This window comes from Peromyscus leucopus, chromosome 4 (assembly GCF_004664715.2).
Source record: "Peromyscus leucopus breed LL Stock chromosome 4, UCI_PerLeu_2.1, whole genome shotgun sequence".
Lineage (NCBI taxonomy): Eukaryota > Metazoa > Chordata > Mammalia > Rodentia > Cricetidae > Peromyscus > Peromyscus leucopus.
In genome coordinates this window covers 119,011,543-119,025,258 of record NC_051066.1, presented here as the reverse complement: position 1 = coordinate 119,025,258, position 13,716 = coordinate 119,011,543, and the positions used below count along the sequence as shown (strand labels likewise).

Genomic DNA, 13,716 nt, shown 5'->3' with positions numbered 1-13,716 from the left:
ATATGATGCTGGAGAAAGAGCTGGAGTTCTTACATCTTGACTCACAGGCAGCAGGAAGTGGTCTGTGACACTGGGCATAGCTTGAGCACATATGAGACCTCAAAGCCCACCTCCATAGTGACACACTTCTCCAACAAGGCCATACCTACTCCAGCCAAGCCGTATCTCCCAATAGTGCCACTCCTTTTTCGGCCGTTTTCCTTCAAACCACCACAAATACCCCTGAGTTTTGTGTGAAATCTTTTAAGTTTTTAACTATTGACAATTAGTATTTTTGTTTTTGAAATTTTCTGAGGGAAACATAAAATTTATGGGTTGGCTTTTATCACTGTCCACTTGATTAGGAACTCTGGTCCATCTTTTTCTCAGCTCTCCAGGTCCACACAGTATGTGCCTGGTTTTGCTGCTGTTTAAAAACATCCTTTATGTCCTGAACATATAGCTAGGTAGTCTCCCATCTGTGGCTCAAGCTTTCCCTATGGTACTCCATGGCTCTACTTCTTGGTGTCTTCTGACTATCCAGTGAGACCCGTCCTGGTCTTTGGTGCAGAAGTTTGCTTCTAGTTACTCCAGTCTCCACTCGGTACTTTGATTCACAGTCACTGCTCTTGATGACTGACTCCAGAGCATAAGTTTTGTCTTTCTCAGGGCTAAGACTGAATGCTGTGCTTTATCATAAGGAAAAGCTCTATCATAAGCAAAGACGCTCTGGCAAGGAAGAGAGTTCAGGATAGTAAGTGTGTATTTAAGACAGCTTGTCTTTAAGTGCCCTTAAGGCCAGGGAGCTCACTGCCTTCTACGGCCAATGCACTGGATCTGGACAAGTCTGACTTCAGAAACTATTTCCTTATTTTTGCTGACCCTTCCTCCTTGGTCATTCTTGGACATTGGCCTTGACTTCTCTTGTTCACTGGGCATTTGGTACTGAATGAAGATTGTAGTCCAGCATATCTAATGCAGACATCTAAATTTTAACAGGGTTTGGAATAGGAAGCAGCATACTCCCTTGAGAATAGATGTGTGTGTGTGTGTGTGTGTGTGTGTGTGTGTGTGTGTGTGTATGCATGCAGCTTCTTCCACATCAGGTGTTAGCAGGTTTTAGCAGTAGGAACTTGTTCTCTGCCAGTTCCACTGTTTCTTTTGAAACTGCTTGTCTTTGAGTGTCTGCTTTTGTAAGCATTAATAAACATTTCCTACATTTGAAATCACATGTTTGCTTGATGATACATCTCTTTAGAGACCTGGAGGGGTTTTTTTCTTCCAAATAATCACAAGTCTAATTATCTACATATTAAGTTTAAAATCTCATAATAGGTTATAATGCTTAGATTCATCACTTCTGCCTAGGTTGTTTTGAATATTGTGACACCCAGCTGTAAAAACAAAGGGACATGCTGGTTTAAAATTAGCTTCCATAGGTGGGCCTTTGAGACTGAAGCATCCCTTGTTGTGTTCTAACACAGTGGAAGGAGAAGTCCATGCTCTGCTGTTGCCACCTCACCACACTGCCTCCCACTGACATCACATTGCTGTCGTTCTTATGTATTCCAGGTGCTGTGATACTCTTGGGAAGAACCAACATGTTCCGCTTTAACCATCCAAAGGAAGCTGCCAAGCTCAGGGAGAAGAGGAAGGTGAAAACGTGGGGGCTGACCCCATCTGGGGTGGGGGAGTCTCCTAGGTCCTACCATTTTACTTCCTGGGACTAAAGCCTAGGGGAGGGAAGCTCTATAACAAGGTGGCTCCAGGCAGTTTGTTTACTGACAGATGATGGAGTAGGAAAACCAGCAACTAGAGTCCAGAGCTCACAAGAAAAAGCTGTTCCTTTTAGACCCTTCTTGCTAGTCTATGCATCCCCAGAAGAGCCAGGCTTTGTGTGACATTGAGTGAGTAGTGACTTGAATCTTCTAGAATCTGTCTAAATAACATAACACTGAATCATTCTTACCACAAGTCTGCCATAGTAAATTGTGTTTTTCACTTGGGTAGGAGACAGAGTGGGGTGAGTTTAGGACCATTGAGAGAGATGGGCTTGGTTAAATGGGGCCATTCAGAGGTCTTATAATGATGGAAGAAGGCTGAGGCCCACAGAAAGAAAGGACCATTGAATGAGAAGGAAAGAAATCTGCACCATGGCCTTTCCTTAGATTGCTGAAGACAGTAAAAACTACAGCTTGCATTTTCATGTGCTGGGAACTGTGCTCAATGTATGCAGAGACTCTGCCATGATATCTGTACAGCAGCTGTTACCACCCCAGTTCACAAGTAACTGGGTGGGAAATTAGAGTAAGACAGACTGCCCGTAACAGGCTGTAAGGGCAGGAGATGGGCAACCAGGATCTCAGTCCTGACCTGCAAGCCTGAAGCCTTTATTCTAACTACCAAGTGACAGAGTATCTCATGCCACTTCTTCCTATATAAGGGCTTCCCAAGGCTGCCAGGACCATTGATGGCAAATGAGAACAAAACTACACCCCTCAGACTAATCCAGGACTGATGATCCAGCCAGTAAACCTTCTTGCCCGTTCCAGCCCAGGGACACTCTAGACAGTCCCTTTTAGACATGGTTCCAGAAAGAGAGATAGGGAAAACCTGTCTGCCAACAGCTTTTCTTGGAAGCAAATCGACCAGTTCTTAACCTTTTAGACCTCTCCTCACCTATCCCTTTATCTCTATCACTCAGTAAATGTGAATGTTGAAAGCAGCAGAGATAAAATTTCTAACCTCTACCCAAACTTCAATGCAGTGTAGCTAGGAGGCTTTCTTAGCTATGGAATGCCTGGTGAATAAAGGGGCTCATTTCGGGGTCAGGTAAAAACCTGGCACAAGAGAATCTCCCAGGAACCTACCAGGATGACTGCAGCTAAGACTCCTAGCAATAGTGGATATGCAGCCTGAACTGGCCATCTCCTGTGACCAAATTGGTGACTGCCCAATTGTCATCAGAGAGGCTTCATCCACCATCTGGGGGAAACAGATGCAGATCCACAGCCAAACATCAGGTGGAGTTCAGGGAATTTTGCAGAAGAGAAGGAGAAAGGATTGTAGGAGCCAGAGGGGTCAAGGACATCACAAAAAACCTCACAGAATCACCTAACCTGGGCTCATAGGAGCTCACAGAGACTAACAACCAGGGAGCCTGCATGGGACTGACCTAGGCACTTTGCATATATGTGACAGTTGTGTAGTTTGGTCCTCTTGTGGGAACCTAACAGTGGGAACAGGGACTGTCTCCAACTCCTTACTGGCTTCTGGGACCCTACTCCACATACTGGGTCCCCTTACCCAGTCTTAATACATGGGGAGGTGCTTAGTCTTACTGCACCTTGATATGCTGTGTTTCGTTGATGTTCGTGGGAGACCTGCCCTTTTCTGAACAGAAATGAGGAGGAGTGGATTGGTGGGTAGGAATAGAGGGAATTGGGGGGTGAGGAACTGGGAGGAGAGGAGGGAGGGGAAACAGCAGCCAGGATGTAAAATAAATAAATAATTTTAAGTGGTTTCTGATACATAAAGGTCCGACTATCCCTCATCTGCCAGATATTAAGCATTCACATGAGTGTGTGCATCTCATTGCCTGTCACTAGTGGAAGACAATGGATGCTGAGCACTGGCCATCTCTTACCCACTAAGGTAACCAGTCTGCCCTGTCTCTCCTCTTAGAGTGGCCTTCTGTCCTCCTTCAGCTTGTCTATGACCGACCTCTCCAAGTCCTGTGAGAACCTGTCTGCAGTCATGTTGTATAACCCTGGGTGAGTGAACAGCAATGTCTCTTCCCTGTGATTAGTACTGTGATGGTATTTATGGTGCCAACTACGTTATAGTCACTTGATGGTAATAAAGCTTGGGCAAGGGCACCTCCTCAGCATATCAACCGCAGTCATCTTCCAAGTTTCTTTCCAGCCGGTGCTGTATATACATAATTGTACTTAGTTATAATCACAGTACAAATGGGATTATATTCTCTGATTTTTTGCTTAACAACATAATAAGCATTAGCAAAGATGGTTACAAGCTTCATTATCATTTTCATAACTGTCTAATATTTTAAGTTGGCACTTTGATTACCCAGTGCATGATCCCTTTGGCTTAAATGCTTTTATCTTGTTTTTATAAATTATCTGTAATAACAGAGGCAGCCTTGATCTTAGGGCATTCCATAGCCCAGAGAATTATCTTCACTACTTTCTGACATCAGGGGATGGCTAAAGACACAAATGAGAGTGTTTTAAATGAGCTTAGCAGCTGGGTGACCTTGAGTTGTTAGCTTAAGTGCTCAAGTCCTTGGTGACTTCATCAATAAGATGGCAGTGATAATGGAAACGTCTGGAAACACAGAGCCAGATGAACACTTTTGGGTACTCCCCAGTTTTGAGGTTCTGCTATTTCATGCATCCTACCAAGAGCATCTCACATAAAATAATGAGCTGAAGGAGTGAAATGAAACTCGGAGGGATGTCTTCTGAAGCTGTCCTTTGTTTGACATTTACTTTGTGGTTTATGAGTTAGAGGTGTGGTGCTGTCCAGGTCTGTCTGACTCCTGGACTTTGTTCTCACTTCATCACTCCTAATCCGACTCCAGTTGGGGGCCTGCTGCCATGGCCTGTGACTGCTCCTTGAGGTCCAGTCAGTATTCTCTGTGGCGGAAAGCAGATGCTTCCAAGGAATTGTTGCTTCATTGTCCTGAGAAGCACCCTCAATCACATCTCTGCCTTGTTCCTTTTGGAGACCAGCAGGCTAAAGCCCAGATCCTGTGTTACGAGCTAAAGTAAAAAAAAAAAAAAAAAAAAGCCAGCTGGTGAGACACAGGGTCTGCAGATTTCTGGCAACCCAAGCAGTTTGTTTTATGGTGTCCAGCTTCATCTTCACCACTCAGCCTTTCAAACTTCATATTGTGTAATGTTATGCATAAGGAAGTTATGCTCATTAAATAATTCTGTCTTAAAATAAGGCAAATATTAGTGAGACCCTAAAATACAAAAATCCTCTCAGAGCCACTGACTAGGCAGTCTTTCTGAAGGCATGAGGTACTTTTAGTTCTTAGTATTTGTAATGGTTTTCTCAGCTGCTTTGTATGGTTGCTAAAAGAAATCACTCCTGGCTTACATCATTTAATATATTATGCTGCTCCTAGGCATTGATATCAATAGTGTGATCCCGTCTGTTAAGTACTGTTTGTCTAGTCAAATAGACTCCCAGCTGAAGACTCGGTTACCCCTGGAATCTGGCACACCTTTCCCCATCCTCTTTATGGTGGAGCCCTTTAGTTTGCTACCATTTGGAAATTTAGTTTGTTAGCTTTGAAAACAAAAAAAGTAATCTCTGCTCAGGCCACTAGCTCTCTTTCCTTTGTGCCCATATGTATGGTATTGAGTTCTCTCAATTGTGTCCATAAAATATAGAATATGTAGTCTTATTAAAAGTGTTACTATATTTTAATTGATTTGAAGTTCAGTTTTTTTTCCCAGTATTGATAAAATGGCATTCCTCAAAACTCTTTTGACTTCCCGTGTCTGCAACTAAAATGTCACATCATTGACTCCCTATGGTCACTCAGCATCCCCACTACCAGTACATATTGGCACATCTCAGTGCACCTCAGTGCAACCTGGCACCTGGCACATCCATCTCATTGTATCTTGGCACATCTCAGTACATGCCTCTGCAAGTTTTGGGCCTTCAGGTTGTGACTGTGACTCAGCTATGTCTGAAATAACCTGTGCCATGGGAGTTGTGTCTTTGCTTGTTCCAGGGGCTGGTACTTGTTCTTTCTGCCACCTGCTCCTGCAAAGCACCATCCAGATGAACCCATTCTGTGGACTAGTCTCAGCTGTCATCAAATGAAATGTCCCTGTTCAGCACACACTGCTGCATTTCTGTCATCACTATTTTATTATTCTTTGTGGAGACAATCCACCCTTCAGCAAACTCCTTCTGAGAACTTACTATCAACCAGACTCTAGGGTAGGGGCCTTTGGTATTGGCAATGTTCGATATCCATGCCAGCTGGAGGAGAGAATCAGCCTGTGGGTGACTGGAAGATCAGAGAGGTAAAGGTGAAATGAAGTGTGATGCCTTTGGGGCAGTGTTTGGCAGGAGTGCTCAGGGAGAACTTCCTGGGTAGGAGATCTAAGACTTGAATGGGGTGAAGATGACACTCAGAAAACACAAGGGAAGAGAAGGGAACCAAAATGCTTGAAAATCATAAACTAGAAAATTGACCAGAGTAAGTGGAGTACAGAAAGAAGGGGGATGCAAGGGAGGTGAGGGCAGTCGGTGGCAGCCTGTGGTCCACGGTGGGCACTGCAGGGAGTGGTGTTGGCAAACATGAGAAGCCTTTGGTTGGGACAGTAACCTGAAGGGCACTTACAATGGGAATTGCAGTATAGAATCAGGATATTGTGAAGAAAGCTGTTTGTTTAGACCATATAAATGATAATGGTGGCATGAGTCTGGGCTTTAGCCATAGAGATATAGAAAAGTGAAATCAATGGGGTAAGGGGAGAGTCCAGGTCTCAGACGTAAACTTCTGGGACAGATGTTGTACTCTTTCATATAATGGGCCAGACAAGGAAGATGATTACAGGTGGACAGGTGATAAGAATTCTGTCAACATGAGCATCTGTCTTGTTAAGTTGGAAGCTTTGTGACCTCAAGAGTCTTGACTTACTTTATTTCACAGTGGCATGCCTATCTCCTGGTTATTAATAACTTAGCAAATAGTTTCAGGTTGAAATTTTAGTAAGACATCTGAGTCCTCTAGGGTTTTTTAATTTTGGTTAATTTTTTATTAATTTCCCTGGGCATGGGCATTATGATTATTGAGATAAGACATACTTTGTAAAGTGGTACAACCCAGAGAAAATGCAGTTACTTAAATAATCTCAAGGTCATGTTCTGATTCCTGACAAAAGGTGATAGAAGGGAGGGAATGTCTTATGGGGAAATAAGCAAAGGCAGTCAGGAAACCCAAGGGAGAAACAATATGTTTTCAGCTGAATTACAGCTGGTGGCTTCTGGATGCTTCTGATATGAGCATGATACATCCTGTTCACCTGGCTTCAGACACATTCATGTAATACTTGTTGGTACAAATTCAAATAAAATTATTTAATACTTCATCATACCTTCCTTCTCCTTGGTTCCCAGTCCCCTGCACTTGCTACCTGCTGCAAAGAGTGATTACCCATGAATTAAAATATAATTGAAGAAAAATTGCCTACTCTGACTTATGGGAAGGCAGACACCTCATTATGAAATTGTTGGCTCTAGCAAGTGGGCAAAATGAAGCATAATTAAAGCTATAGCCATGCTGTTTTTACCATCTCTCTCTCTCTCTCTTTTTTATGTTGCAGGTATAAATACTCTCAGCATAATTTAAGCTAGAAGAACATTGAAAGAAATATGTTTAGTACCTGGGCCCTCATTAAAGAGTTGTTTAATTCCAGATAATCCACAGCTTGGACTCAGAGCATGCTCATTTCTCAGACAAAAACTTCAGGCTGTGATGCTCCCTCCAAGCAGTAGGTATTGCTGAGGATCTGCTGTGTGCTGGCAGCCTGCTAAGTACCAGACCTCCAGCTCTCTATGGAGAGCCTGGGAATACAGGCTTGTCATGGCAATGCATGTAAAATGAGTGCAAGACAGCATGCAGTTCAGAGCAGAAGACTGCTGTGTCTGCACCCTTCTCTAGGATCTGGTGGGAAAGTACTGCTGTCACATGATGTACCTAGGAAGGCTTCTCTTTATGATGCCACACCCCCTTTGGATAGCCATTCCCTAATGTGTTGGGTGACATAGAAAACCAGAGGTCCTGTAGTTTCCTGCAGCAATCTTTATTAGGACTGATATCACCTGCAGCCAGTACCTTGGAATCTGTGAGAGTTTGATTCATGAGAACCATTTGTCTTCTTTTTGGAAACCGAATTATTATTTCCTTGCATGTAGTTGAGCTCATTCTCAATGGCATAGAATGCTCACACCCTGAATTAAGTGACTATAGTTCTTGTCACAGAGTGAATAGCAGGATTACAAGGAGTCTTAAGTAAACTTTCTCCTCTGTAGTGGAGATCCTAACGTTCCCAACCTGTAAGAAGAGAGAGCCTTTCTTGGAGAAGAGAGAGGCAGAGAATGCTAACTGAAGACTTAGTCCTCATCATCCACCTTCCAAAGACTTAGAATCACTGCCTGACTTTGTACCAGAGATTCCACTCTGATTTCCAGGGGAACTGTGTCTTTGCTGTCCCCTGACTCTTTGCAGAAGGAGATGTCATCTGCTGAGGAGGTCTGTCCACTGCAGGAAAAGTAGAGCTTTCCAAAGAGCTGTGCAGAGGGACTCATGCTGAGAGGAAGAGAGGAGGGGAGCCAGCAGGGTGAGGCCCAGATGGAGCAAGTGAGGTCCCTGGAAGCCTAGCACTACACTAACACTTGCAGTTTGCTTTGATAAACCCACAGAATTGCTCTTGGGGGTTGTATTTCTGTGTTTTCCAGGAGGGATTTGGGGTACAGCTCAGGTTCCTAAAGTATGAACATAGTGTTGTATATGAAGATTACATCTATAAATTCTTACTAGCCCTTTAAGAAACCTTCCTCAGAGCTAGGTAGGTAATGTATGCCCTTGGTCTCAGCACTGAGGAGATGGATGTATGAGGATCAGGAGTTTAGGCTCAGGCTTAGCTATGTAGTAAGTTCAAAGCTGCCTGGGGCTGTATAATCTCCCGTCTCAAAACAAAACAAAACAACTCATCTAAAATGTATGTTTAAAGTATGTATCCCAGTACACAAACAAGAGTTATTTTCTATGTACTCATGTTTGGTAACTTCTTTTCATGTTGGGTAACTACTTTTATGTTTACCTGTGGTAAAATAGACTTACCATGTTTACCATCATAACCATTTTAAATGCACAGTAAAAGTGCACTGATGTTACTGTGCAGGCAAATTCTAGAACATTCTTCATCTTACAAGCACTGCATTCTTGAAGTAATGCCTTCCTGCTCACAACTAATCTTCTGTTTTTGTTGTTGTTTGTTTGTTTCCATGAATTTTACTTCTTTAAACATGTCATACACATGGGGTCAGATCATTTTTCCATTTGTGATTGGTTTATTTCACTTTGGAAATTCCTTTAGGTTTTACTGTTTGGTCAGAACTCCCTGTTTTCTGGCTGAGTAGTATTCCTGTGTACATCAATCTCCCATTTTGTTTGTCCACTCATTTGTTAATAGACATCTGCCAGTGGTTGTTTTTAATGTTAGCTGTTGGAATAATTCTGAATGGACAGGAGTCTGCAGATGTCTGCTCCAGCCTTTGATTTGAACCCTTCTAAATGTTTCCATGAGTTGCTAGTCTGCTTTCCATGTGTCTCTGCTATCCTCATATTCTTACCAGTAAGGGAGGTTTCCAGAGTCCATACCCTCACCCATGTGTGCGGATTTCTGCATTTGAATAATAGCCATCCTACTGGATCCAAGGAGCTGCCTTACTGTGGTTTTCATCACTCTGTCTTGTTCCCTTCTGCTTTCTGAAAACCATCCAATTTTGGGGGAAAAAGGTTCAGAAATAAAGGAGAAAGGAATACCTGTCCCCCCCAACATACACCATGGTACTGTAAACAGGTGATGACAATGTCTCTTCTATGGGTGGTTTTCCCAGTGACTACAGCCAACTCATTTCACACGTTAAAACCCAAGCCGTGCTGAGGCCAGAAAGTGTTTATGTCCAAGGAGGAGTGAGGTTATATTTGCACTGGGAGTCACTCTGAAGGATGAGTAATGATAACATTTGGGAAGCTGCTGTAAGGTTGCTGGAGGCGAGGGCTTGGAATGAGACAGTGGTGGTAGGAACCTAGAAGAGAGGTGGCCTAGAAAGACAAGTGAGGCAGGCAGCTATGGGTCCTGGAAGTTTAACTGTCTGTGGACTTTAACAAAGGAAAGTATGTTGACTTCCAGTTTTAGGCTTAAATCTTTGGTTGGATATTATTTAGCTGAAATACAAACAGGAGGAGGGTCAGGTTGTCAAAGGCACTGAGAGTAATAAGAACGACTTTGAGTAACTGGGCCCTGGGCCTTGAACTTCTTCTGTTAGTGGCTGTGGTTTTGAGTCATCCGTCAGCAGTCAGACTCGCTGTGGGAAAAGCTCACTTGACAGCAGCAGCATTTGTATGGCCTATAGGAAGCACTCAGCCTTGTTTGTGGGATGAATGAAAGTGAATGAATGAAATGAAAACGATGAATGAAAAATGAGTGTTTACTCATTCCTCTGCCTGGTGTTTGAGAGCCTCTCATTTGTCCCACCTTATGCTGGAGCTTGAATGATGAGGACAGGCAGAGGCTCAGTCACCTTGGAGTATGATTTAGTAAGTGCAGAAGATGCTTGTAAAGTCTGGCAGGAATTACAGAACCACGGTGTTGTCTTACACATACCACCTTTGGGTTATCCTGGGATTACTCTGTAGGATTTTTGCCTCCTCTGGGGAAGGGGCCTCTAGACTTCTACCCCACCTGGACCTGTGGACACTCTGCATTATGTTCCTTGAGTCCTTTGTGGGTAAGCCCTTCTTCCTAGCATCAGGCCTGGTCCTTCAGCTTCCACAGAGTGACCTCCAAGTCCCATCACTGTCATCCAAGATTTGTTCTCCAGTGTGATCCAGTACCCCCCATCTATGAAAGCTCAGTAAAGCCTTTCCATCTGCTTCCTCTGGTTAGTTTCCTTTTAAGCTTAGTCCAGGAATCACATTCTCAGGGGCTTCTGCCCATTTCCAATTTGAGCTGAATTTTTGCCTTTTTTCCTTGGGCAGACATTCTATGCATGCCTTCTCTTTCAAATTCATCTAATGCCTGGGCCTCTTGAAGGCAGGAACTCCCCATGCCTTACTTAGTTTCAAATCCTGCACATAGGAAGTAACTTTTTGCCAATCTAGAGATCTGGGACTGCAAAGAGGATCTAGGACATGTCTTTCGGTGGTCTCCAGATGCCTGTGCGCTGTATTTCCTGTGTGTCTTCTTCTGTCTTAGTGAGTGCTTCCTTCATGGTTGGTGGCTTGCTTAAAGATCACAGATCTACATATCCCTTATTTTCTTTGGTATCATCTAGAAGAGTGGGGGAGTGAGAGTTAGTTTTATTATATATATATATATTACTACTCACAGAACCAAACTATCCCAACAATGGTGGCTGTTTTGCTAATGATCATATCTGGTGAGATCCAACTTGTCTTCAAAGAAGCTGGTTTGTTAGTTCATTCCTTCTTTCTCTTTTTTCTTTTTTTCCTTTTTATTCAATGGGCAACCTTTGATCTTTCAGCTAGCCCATATTTAAAAACAAACAGCAACAATAGAATCATAATCTGAGTTTAGTGGGCTCTGGGAGTTTGTGTTTTTTTAACATCAAGTCTTTATATCCATGAACAGTCCTCTCTGTCAGGCTGGGCACATCAAGTTGGACACAGTTTCTACTCTAGTTTTGGAACCGGCTGCTGGCCTGCATCTCAAGCTCTCTGGAAACTGATTTGTACACACATCAATTCTTAATGCCAGAGAATTTTTGGATGGGGCAAAGCAGCCTGGTGGCTTCCTTGGGGAGTTAGCTCTACTTTGGAGAGGTGCCCAGCCAGGGTCTTTGCCAGCAGATAATTTCCCTGCAGGGGAAACATTCCTTCTCACTGGCACAGTGTCTTTAAGAAGAAAGCAAGCCGACTGCTCAGCCTCCTCCACCTCGCTGGAGACTGCAAACAGGCAGCTAATTTGGCAGGAGGCGGAAGCGTTCACAGCTTCTTGAAAGTGCTTGAAGCAAAATTAGATACCTTCCAAGTTCATTTCAGTATTGAAAATAAAAGAAATTTTTGCTGGCACATTAGCCTCCTCTAAGTGCTGCACAGTGGTGAGTCCATTTAAATGGATAAATTTGAATAATTAAATTCTGAAAAGAATCAACTCAGTTTCTAACCAAGCTAGATCTAAAAATGTCAGAAGTCAGGGTCAGGGCTGCATTAGGTGAACCACCTAAGGAGCTTCACCCAAGGCCATCACACACCTTGGTGGCATTGAAGGCCTCTGACTCTGAAATGGCCTGAAGCTATCCATCATCAGGGAAGGGGATAGAAGAGAGAGGGTGAACTTTAAGTAGTTATCATAGGAAGTTCAAATCACAGACAAGTATAAAAGAAATTACTGTGGCCATGTACTGTAGGCTGTGGTGCTCCCCTATAAATGTGTCTCTTTTTCTCTCCTCCATCATGGTTTCAGTGTGAAATGCCCCCACGGATTCATATGTTTGAGGAGTCGCTCCTACCCATAGCCCTATTTGGGATATTGTGGGATCTAACTGGTGGAAGTATGTGTCTAGGAGCTTTGGCTTGAGACTTCTAGCCAAGCCCCAGTTACAGAAGACTCTTTGCCTTGTAACTGCTGCTAAGGTATAACCAGCCACCCCTTGCTCCTGCTGTCAGAACCAGCAAACCACTATGTCCCATCTCCCTGCTTCCTGGGCTGTGATGGACCCTACCTTTTTCTGGTCATGTGCTTCTTCTCAGATATCTAATATTTACTGTGTTTGTCAAGATGGAGTCATGTCGAATTTGTAAACGTTTTTTGTTTTTTGGGAGGGTTTTTTTGGCATTCAATGTTTTCCTTTCATAGCTCTTTTATACTCTTCTAATAGTCATGTGATATTCTACAGTAGATATTCTATGTCTTACTGGACTTATATTCTATTGCTTTATGTTTTCTTGTCCAGTTTCCAGCTACCACATGCCATCAGGCTGAAGAGATTTGTAGCTAATTCTTGTGTTCTACATAGTAACTTCATCAAGGCAGAAAAATTTAACACTTGGCATTTCTAGATCAGAGAGTAGAATCTGATTGTACATTAATAAATTATTTCATTTCCTACCTGCTAATACTGTGAGAAGTTTCTTTTTCTTCTAAACAGTTTCAAGGAATCTTCTTGAGTTCTTAAATATATCCTTGTGAGTACAGCTTTCTGGATGCAGTTCTAGGTCATAGTCACAGGAAGCAGAAGCTGGGGTTCCTGCCTGCAACTATGGCTGTCTTGAAATGCATGACCTCCTTCAGTGTCCTGGTCATTACCCAGGACCCAAGTGTCTATGACTGTTGCTGAGTTTCACCCTGCACTGGAATGCTGAGTGAAGGTAGTTTCCACATTCTTGCTGTCTTCTGGTTGGGTGTAGGAATGGAGTTCTAAAAAATAAATCCAGAAGGAGCTCAAATCTGAAGGAAGAGTTTTAAGATTGGGTGCAAACATCAAGAAGCACCAAGATAGTGGTAAAGAATTCTTATCAGCTAATAACTATTACATAACAAGAAAGTAGTTCCTTTCCCTTGTATCTTCCATCCTTTTCCTGGTTCTTGTTAATGGATGCTTTCTAACACACTGTTAAAAGCTATGGAAATACAGATTGAAGCAAGAACAACAAGAAGACTGTCCACACACATCTCATTACAGGTTCAGTTCCCTCTATGAGCCCCGTGTGACCCGTTTTCTACCTGTATCTTCTGACCCACAACAGTCCCCCTTTCCCTTTCATGTCTCCTGTGCTCTGTTGTCTCTTCACCCCTTTTCTTCAAGCCTATTTATTTCCTCTTGATGACCCCCTTCTTATCTTCCCTTTCACTAGCTGGAGAAGATGACCAGCATTGCACTGGAAAGTGAGAAGTCATCAGTAGCAGGGTAACAGTCTTAGCTTTATTGTAGGTG

At 43.1% G+C, this 13,716-nt stretch overlaps 1 protein-coding gene across 5 annotated transcripts in view; it reads left to right on the top strand.

The window, feature by feature from the left end:
• Kif16b (kinesin family member 16B) overlaps nucleotides 1-13,716 on the top strand; it is a 282,143-nt gene that overhangs the window by 152,780 nt on the left and 115,647 nt on the right. For all 5 annotated transcript variants that reach the window (XM_028884430.2, XM_037205261.1, XM_028884429.2 and 2 more), the window contains exons 16-17: nucleotides 1,552-1,634; nucleotides 3,664-3,752. In XM_028884430.2, coding sequence (XP_028740263.1) covers nucleotides 1,552-1,634; nucleotides 3,664-3,752 — 172 coding nt within the window. The remainder of the gene's footprint in view (nucleotides 1-1,551; nucleotides 1,635-3,663; nucleotides 3,753-13,716) is intronic.